This window comes from Primulina eburnea, chromosome 18 (assembly GCF_022965805.1).
Source record: "Primulina eburnea isolate SZY01 chromosome 18, ASM2296580v1, whole genome shotgun sequence".
Lineage (NCBI taxonomy): Eukaryota > Viridiplantae > Streptophyta > Magnoliopsida > Lamiales > Gesneriaceae > Primulina > Primulina eburnea.
The window spans coordinates 6,501,700-6,511,451 of NC_133118.1; the positions used below are offsets into that span (position 1 = coordinate 6,501,700).

A 9,752-nucleotide genomic window follows, 5' to 3' on the forward strand; every position below is an offset into this window, starting at 1 on the left:
GGCCTCCGTTTAATCTCGGTGATAAAATAAATGTACTTTTCAGTTCGCTATAGTGGTGCCTCGTGCTAGGTTACTGCTAGTTATTCCGTTGTATCCTCGGAAACAAACATCCAAGTACATCCTCGAATCATATATCGGAAAGGACGAATCTGTTTTAAGAACACTGTATTTCATACAGGCCTCGGTTTGCTCTATTTTAAGCCTTTCTCTACTGTTTTGTCACTGGTTTCTTTGCCAAAATATTTCTGTACTATATCATTCGATATATTGTGCAACAAATATTACCCGAAATAAAAGGATCCAGGTGACCAAACAATCTGGATGATCTCTAGATGGACATCCAATCGAGGTGATCAACCAATCCCCATGGTCGGCAATCAAGGTAAACGACAATCTGGGTGGATAGTCGATTCAGGTGATCAACTCATCAGGGTGTTCAGCCGATCCGGTGGACAACCAATCCGGTTGGTCTGGAAATCCAGGTGGACAACCGCTCTAGTCTCTAGGTAGCCAGATGATACTCTAGTGCTGCAACAAATAAATTATGTGGGTCGTCACCTGTGTCGCAAACAACATTAGAGGCGTCGAAATACGCACAAAGAAAATCCCCCAAAGCTGAAATGTGATCACCTGGATATATGCACTCAGAAAAATTAGAGTTTTATTTTTTAAGAATATTATAGAGTTTTTATAGTATAAAAAGACAATGTACCTTCCAAATATTTTATGTAGGCTACGACCATCATAAGGCCCCATTCTTCGGGCAGTTGCAGCTATCTGGAGGTTGTTGAGAGTAGAAATCTTTAGAAATATTTAAAGTTTGGGCAAATAGAATATATTTAGGAACTACTATTATTTATTATATTCATGACTTTCATGACTTATTATTATTATTATTATTATAGTTTATATGACTTTTTTTTTTCCTAGTCGCTATGGCTTGTTAGTTTTTTTTTTTTTTTTTTTAGTTTTTATGATTTGATATATTATTATTTTTTATAATCGTTATGACTTGTATAGTTTTTTTTATAATAGCTATGACTTCTTAGGTGTAGTTGCTATCAATGTTTTCATAATCGGACAGATGATCGAACCGATCCACTTTAAAATAATAATTCAAGTAGTCGAACCGGTTCAACCAGACGATCGGACGGAAACACTTTTATAACATATAAAATTAAAATATATAAGATAATAAATAATATATTTTAAATTCTAAACATATTAAATGTATACATAATAAAAAAATATATATATTTTTCAATGTTTAAAATGTCAAATAAGCTTTGATACTACAAAAATAATATTTTTAACAAAGATCAAAATCCAACTAATCATTTATATACAAAAAAAAAAAAAAAAATTAAAATTAGATTAATTTTTTTAAAAAAATTTGTGAACTGATTCAACCGGTTTTTGACCATTTTGATCGGTTCAATATCTGTGTAAAACGATCGCACCCATGATTGGTTCTCGGTTGATTCGATTTTGAAAACATCGATTGCTATGACTTGTTGGGGACGATATCAAGTGGCCAAAATTGACAACGGCTTCTCTTCTCATGTTAAACTCATCCTCTTTCGTATTTGGTCCCTTTTCTGGGATTGACTCCAACTGGTGCATTATTTCCCGCATCCCTACTCAAATGGGGAGATGATAAATCTTTTATCAGGCGTACTTGACATATAAATCTGGGTTTTATCGATCGAGGAGTGCGAAGCCGACATCGGCGTTGGCCGTTAAAGTTGTGATTCATGTGTGAGTCATGAGTTTGCTTTCTCAGTGACGAGGTAACATTTTCCACAAAGTGCGCCAAGCTGATAATATTACACCATGATGAATGATCAACCATTCTAGATCTAGGTGAACAACCGATCCAGGTGGGCAATCCCATCAGGGTGGGTTGTCAGCAAATTCAACAACATATTAAAAAATTCATCATCTTGTAGTAGCAATAAGAACACCATTTATTTCTATTTTATTTATTTTTGTTCAATAATAAAAGGAACATCGGGAAAATGGAAAGATTGCATTGCCCATTCAAGACAAAAGCTTTGGCACAAAGGAACGAGCCTTACAGTAGGCTAACAACGGTCGTGCTTTAGGCATGGTCCCTCCAGTTCCTTCACTCATGTCAACTAGAGTCTCCCCAATCCTTTCCCATTCAAAACACTGGATCATAGATCCCAATCCCAATCCCACCATACGCAACGCCAATCCTTCCCCGGGACACCCTCTCCTTCCGGATCCAAACGTCATTAACTTGAACACTTCCCTGCTTCCCTCCACCCCTTCAAATCTCTCGGGCTTGAATTTCCTTGGTTCCTCCCAATCTTTGGTATCATTATGTATTGCCCATACGTTCACTAGAAGCATCGTCTTTTTCGGGATGTGATAGCCTCCGACCGTGCATTTGTCAGATGATTCGTGAGGGACGAGCAAAGGGGCAACAGGGTACAGTCGCATGGTTTCATTTATGATGCAACGTAGGTAAGGGAGGTTAGATATGTCCGACTCGTCAACCAAGCGTTCGTGTCCAACGTGTTTTTCGATTTCCATCTGTGCTTTTTTCAAGACTTGTGGATGGTTTAGCAGAAGTGATAGAGCCCATTCACTTGTTGCAGCTGAAGTATCTGTCCCAGCAGCCAACAAATTCTGGTACAGACAATCGATTATGAAACTCTTACAAAAACTTTTTTCTAAAGACCACAAAACCTAGCTGGTCCAAACTCTCAGATATTATCCATAGAAATAAGCAATGAATTTTGGGTTTCCATAAATCAAAATAAAGGGAATTTCACTGCTTCTCAAACATTCTATATAGCAACACTAAAAAAATAAGTATATATTAACAAAAAATGAGTAATCCAAGAAAATGGTTTGTGTAAACGAATCATTTAGAGGGTTAATTACTCTTAATTGGAATGAAGTTAATATTGATCATATAGTTCATTTTGACCCCAAAGGAGAGTTGCCAGGTGATATATATTAATGTCGTTTCTGTTTATAAACTTATGGTTTTAATGGCATACCGCCGCGGTTCTCGCATTCGATCTATAGACCATAAGAGAAGACCCTTTAATTAATTCAATTCTATGATGAATGTTTCTGTTGATTTAGCTAGAGGCAAGCAGATTGAGATAATCGATACTTGTATGATGTAGAATCGTTAAATTCCGTATAGAAATTCAAAGTTCATTTTCCTTTTAGGATTTATTACAATACAAGAACCCTTCAAATCTGTTGCCGTTCGATTTTGATTATGTTTTTTTTTTCTTCTATTGAACAAAAACTGCGAGGACTCGAGAGTTTTTTGTTGTTAAATTCAAGAACTCATAGAAATCAAGAAAAACCCTACTTGCTGGAAAATATATATCTATCTATCTATCTACAAACAAGTGAAAATAATTGGAAAACATGAACCCTAGTTGTATGAATATATCCGTCTATGTATCTATACACAAGTGGAAATATTAATTTTCAAACTACTGACCATTGATCAAACACTTGTCTATTCCATCAACTCGAACACTATGTTGAAAGTTGTCACGGTGTAATTTTTGATTTTGATAAAACAATGTTTATCTTATAAAATTAACTATATGGTTTTACTATACTATATATAACAACATTTTTCCTTTATATTTTGTTTTATTTACTACAATTTCAATTTAAAAAATGTATAAATTTTATTTCAAATAAAAAACTACTTCATTAAGAATTTTTATTTATTACATACATACCGCGTGCGTGTGTGTCACGATCAGCTAGGAATAATAACTCATACACCTTCGTTTTTTGTTGCATGAATCTATCTATCTATCCACAAACAAGTGAAAATATTTGGAAAACAATGTAAAAACTTTCTTAAGGATAATAATGATATAAAAGTTCTGAAAAATATAACTTTAAAAATAAAATTTAAATTATATTTTTAAAAAAAAAAAAAAAAAAAAAAAAGCATACCAGGAAATATTTATATCCAAAGAACACGAGTTACCAGCATTAGGCTTTTAATAATCTGATCAGAATAATACTGTGGTTCCTCCTCCTCGAGTCCCAATAGCATTTCAATCATCGTCTTCTTCTTCCCTTCGTCTCCGCCATTATTCTTCATTCTTTCCTTGCATTCTTCCACCAGTTCTTGCATAAACGAATCCCTTCTCTTATGCAGTTCCACCAACTTCTTCTCCCCCCCGACTGCCCCGACCCATCTCAACAACGGCAGGAAATCCCCCATATTGTATGCGCCACCGTTCCGGAATGTTTCGGACACGATATCCCTGAAACGCTTAGCCTGCTCCGCCTCCTCGACTTTTTCGCCGTAGTACCTCTTCCCAGCAATCATCCTCATCATCACGTTCATCGCCGTCTCGGAGAAGACGCTCTTCATGTCTACAGCATGTTTTCCGTCACCGGAGAGATGAAGCAGCCGACGGATCATGGATCTCACCTCGTCGGCTCGGATCCCATGAAGCATCTGAAGCTTGTGCGTTGACAGTAACTCGATGGATGAAATTTTTCGGATGTTCCTCCAGTAGTCTCCGTATGAACTCCAGGCCAAAGAAGTGTAGTCGTAGCCTGTATATTTCCCGGCGAGTAAACGAGGGCGGTTGGCGAAGATGATGTCGTTTTTGGTGAAACATTCCTCCGCGGCTGAAGGTGAGGACACAAGGAGTACACGGCGGGAGCCAAACTGCAGGAAAATTATCGGGCCAAATTTATCGGAAATCTTGGCAAGAGATCGGTGGAGGGGCTTCTTCAGGAGGTGGAGATGGCCGAAAATGGGTAGATTGACGGCGGGAGAGGGTGGGAAGTTTCTAATTTTGTTGAGAAAATGTATGGTGAAGACGTAGACGGTAAGAATCAGTGGAATGTACAGAACTAAGGAAAACTGAGTATTCATTTCGGGGAAGACGAAGGTTTGTGGAGATTGATTCATTGGACTTTTAACAAATAAACAAGAAGAACAACTAAGAAAAGATCCTATAATTGCTAAAAGACAAAACAAGAAGAAGGAACTAAAATAGTTTGTTTAAAATACCACAGAATTTGATGTTTGCTTTCTATTTTTCATATCCAAGTTGGATTTAAATATGGAATAATCAAATACATTTTTGTTCAAATTCTTCTTGAATGGCGATGGAGTTTGAGATAGATTTGAAATATTTGAGCTTATTTATAAGATATTCGAGTTATTGTTAAATAAGGGCTCGAAATATATTATTTATTATATTTGTTTGTATTATTATAATATTAGACAATCTTGATTTTGATGTTAACAGAAATTGTGATTTTGTTTCTAAAGTTACCTAAGTACGCAGAAAGCTGAAACTGATCAGGATTCGAGCTGATCAGTTACCGATCCAAAACTGAAGCTATCGAGACACAGACTGAAAGTGCCAACCGATTGTCCAAACTGAACCAGTTCATCTGAAATATCAAAGATCGGTTCGGTTGATAGGTGGTTCAGCAAAAGATATTTATAAGCCCGAACAGCTGATGAAGAGTTCAACTGATGAAGAGCTCAACTGACTAGTTCAACTAGATCAGTGAAATCAGTTCTGCTGACGAGCCAACTGATTTCATCCAACCAGTTCAACTGACCAGTTCAGAGCATCAGTTAGGAGTCGATGTGGGGCCCTTAACTCCTAATCGTTATTACAATGCAATCTGATTAGGGTTTAATTAATCACAGCGGAAAACGGTTTAAAATTTCTTTACAATGAGCCCAAAATATCTCTTCTGATATTTAAATACTAAAAATAGTATCTAAATTCAAATCATAAACACGCCCACACGTAATCAATCACATACAAACATCTTATATCCTCGGGACAAGCCCCGGTATATAGATACATATACATATATATACTGGGGACAAGACATAAACATAAACCTCAGCCCAAGCTGTGGCTCCCACCAGAAGTACCCTCTCTGGTCTCCTGATATCCTGGAGTACCTGCCATTGTCCACACACAAAGACAACAACAGCCCCTCTTGGGGGTGAGCAAAGCTCCGTATGGAACAACCACAATATATACCACAAGTATCTAAACAATGATATATGGTATGCAATGCATGTATGTCGTGGAGGTATAGGGTCAAATGCCCATCCACTGAGCACATGTCAGAATCAATCGAATCGCTATCAAATCAAATCAATGCTCGAGCTGGCACACCGGCCGATATGGGAATACACATATGACAACGTCGACGAAGCGTCGTCAATCCCACATCTCATATCCAATCATATGGGGCCACAAATGTCTATGTTTTAAGGGTCGTGTAATACCAAACATAGCATTGTGTTCACAAACCCCGGAATCCAATCAAATCATATCAGGGTATCCAAGGATCATAGCTCAACGTGCATGTCATGTATCGATGTATGCATAAAATGATGTGTGTTAACAAAATATTTATTTTATACATCGATACTCAAATCTCAATGTCATGTATGCCACATCAAATTATCAAATAGGCACATAGACACGTATTCCAATCCAATCAATCCAATCATATATCATATAATACAGATACCTGTCGTATGTTACCCGGTCGCAACATACCTCAATTCTTCGTTTCCAGTTGATGTGGCTTTAGATTGCAGTATAATAATCTATCTACATCAATAACATATTCATTCAAATCAATAACATACTCCAAAATCATTAATATGAGTTTCAAATATCATTTGAAACTTCACAAATTCATATCAAATCAAAATCATATCATAATTCAATTCCGACTTCAAAACTTAGTTTTTTGTCGGTTATTCTACTACATATCAGAAATTCAACTTCAAATACATGCTATTCCAGCACTATGATATTTAAAGCTGCTGGAACTCGAAGAAAATTACCTCAGTCAGAAGCCTTCGACGCGACGATTACAAATATATAATTTGTTTCGCGTTTAGACAGCGTTTCAAAGTCAAATCGGACGGAAGAATTTTGAAATCTCGAACTTTCCTCTCGAAGTTGTTGAAATTATCTGACGGAGGAAAGAAGGAGAAGAATTTATTCTTATCCCACCGTCTCTCGCGCTCGGGCGGTAGAATTCTCGCGCCCGAGCGCGAGACATTCTGTCCCCGAGTTTCGAATACACCGCGCTCGGGCGGTCAAACATTACCGCTCGGGCGCGGTATGTTCTGTCCGCGAACATTCACCTTTCCTTCCTTGGCGCTCGGGCGGTAATTTCCTACCGCTCGGGCGCCACATGTTCTGTACAAAATATTGGTTTTGTACTATTTTGGCGTCCGGCTTCTCAAATCAAATTCTTACAACATCAATTCATATACAATATTCATTTCTCAATTCATTGTCATAAGATACATCAAATACCTAATCATATGACAATTTCATTAATTATCGATAATCACGTAGGATTTACGATAATACGATGCACGGTCCTTACATTTCTCTCCCTCTTAAAAGATTTCGTCCCCGAAATCTCAAACATCATTATATACATAACATTGGTAAACATATATATGTCACCAGTTATAGTACATATCAAAACTAAAATCAGAATAAGGATCAGAATACATCGAATACAATGGAATAGATGTCGTAGAATCAAACAAATGCGGATACGAATCTCGCATCTTGCTCTCCAATTCCCATGTTGATTCTTCAACTCCATGTCGTGTCCATTGCACTCGTACCAGAGGAATCGATTTATTACGCAATATCTTTTCCTTTCGATCCATAATGCGAACAGGTTGCTCAACATAGGAAAGAGAAGGATCAAGTTCAACCTCATCAGGTGCAAGCACATGCGATGGATCAGGTTCATATTTCCTCAACATAGAAACATGAAACACATCGTGAATAGCAGATAGAGCTGGTGGCAATGCCAATCGATACGCAAGATCACCAACTCGATCCAGAATCTCGTATGGACCAACATAACGAGGAGATAACTTCCCTCGCATGCCGAATCGAACAGTGCCTCTAAAGGGAGATATTTTCAAAAACACTCTGTCACCTTTCTGGAATTCCAAGGGTCGTCTTCGTTTATTCGCATAACTCGTTTGACGATCCTGAGCAGCTTTCGTCCGCTGCCGAATCAACTGAACCTTATCGTTCATTTCCTGTATCATTTCAGGTCCAGTCAACTGTCTCTCACCAATCTCATCCCAGAATAACGGTGATCTACATCGTCTCCCATATAAAGCTTCAAACGGTGCCATACCGATACTCGTCTGAAAGCTATTATTATTTACTACAATTTCAATTTAAAAAATGTATAAATTTTGTTTTAAATAAAAAAAACTACTTCATTAAGAATTTTTTTTTATTGAATCCATACCGCGTGCGTGTGTGTCACGATCCGCTAGGAATAATAATAACTCATACACCTTCGTTTTTTGTTGCATGATATAAAAGTTCTGAAAAATATAACTTTAAAAATAAAATTTAAATTATATTTTTTTAAAAAAAAAAAAAAAAAAAGCATACCAGGAAATATTTATATCCAAAGAACACGAGTTACCAGCATTAGGCTTTTAATAATCTGATCAGAATAATACTGTGGTTCCTCCTCCTCGAGTCCCAATAGCATTTCAATCATCGTCTTCTTCTTCCCTTCGTCTCCGCCATTATTCTTCATTCTTTCCTTGCATTCTTCCACCAGTTCTTGCATAAACGAATCCCTTCTCTTATGCAGTTCCACCAACTTCTTCTCCCCCCCGACTGCCCCGACCCATCTCAACAACGGCAGGAAATCCCCCATATTGTATGCGCCACCGTTCCGGAATGTTTCGGACACGATATCCCTGAAACGCTTAGCCTGCTCCGCCTCCTCGACTTTTTCGCCGTAGTACCTCTTCCCAGCAATCATCCTCATCATCACGTTCATCGCCGTCTCGGAGAAGACGCTCTTCATGTCTACAGCATGTTTTCCGTCACCGGAGAGATGAAGCAGCCGACGGATCATGGATCTCACCTCGTCGGCTCGGATCCCATGAAGCATCTGAAGCTTGTGCGTTGACAATAGCTCGATGGATGAAATTTTTCGGATGTTCCTCCAGTAGTCTCCGTATGAACTCCAGGCCAAAGAAGTGTAGTCGTAGCCTGTATATTTCCCGGCGAGTAAACGAGGGCGGTTGGCGAAGATGATGTCGTTTTTGGTGAAACATTCCTCCGCGGCTGAAGGTGAGGACACAAGGAGTACACGGCGGGAGCCAAACTGCAGGAAAATTATCGGGCCAAATTTATCGGAAATCTTGGCAAGAGATCGGTGGAGGGGCTTCTTCAGGAGGTGGAGATGGCCGAAAATGGGTAGATTGACGGCGGGAGAGGGTGGGAAGTTTCTAATTTTGTTGAGAAAATGTATGGTGAAGACGTAGACGGTAAGAATCAGTGGAATGTACAGAACTAAGGAAAACTGAGTATTCATTTCGGGGAAGACGAAGGTTTGTGGAGATTGATTCATTGGACTTTTAACAAATAAACAAGAAGAACAACTAAGAAAAGATCCTATAATTGCTAAAAGACAAAACAAGAAGAAGGAACTAAAATAGTTTGTTTAAAATACCACAGAATTTGATGTTTGCTTTCTATTTTTCATATCCAAGTTGGATTTAAATATGGAATAATCAAATACATTTTTGTTCAAATTCTTCTTGAATGGCGATGGAGTTTGAGATAGATTTGAAATATTTGAGCTTATTTATAAGATATTCGAGTTATTGTTAAATAAGGGCTCGAAATATATTATTTATTATATTTGTTTGTATTATTATA

General features: G+C 37.7%; 2 protein-coding genes across 2 annotated transcripts; both read right to left on the reverse strand.

Moving 5' to 3' along the window:
* Nucleotides 1-1,966: 1,966 nt before the first annotated feature.
* On the reverse strand, nucleotides 1,967-5,046 carry LOC140819649 (cytochrome P450 81Q32-like). The gene is made up of 2 exons (XM_073179819.1): nucleotides 4,001-5,046; nucleotides 1,967-2,655 (listed from the first exon to the last, which is right to left on the reverse strand). The coding sequence occupies exons 1-2, from the start codon at nucleotides 4,940-4,942 to the stop codon at nucleotides 2,041-2,043; spliced, it is 1,557 nt and encodes a 518-aa protein (XP_073035920.1). The 5' UTR covers nucleotides 4,943-5,046; the 3' UTR covers nucleotides 1,967-2,040.
* A 3,429-nt stretch (nucleotides 5,047-8,475) lies between these two features.
* LOC140819075 (cytochrome P450 81Q32-like) lies at nucleotides 8,476-9,545 on the reverse strand. Its single transcript, XM_073179087.1, has one exon. It carries the CDS (start codon nucleotides 9,439-9,441, stop codon nucleotides 8,476-8,478), a length of 966 nt encoding a protein of 321 aa, XP_073035188.1. The 5' UTR covers nucleotides 9,442-9,545.
* Between the last annotated feature and the right edge of the window lie 207 nt (nucleotides 9,546-9,752).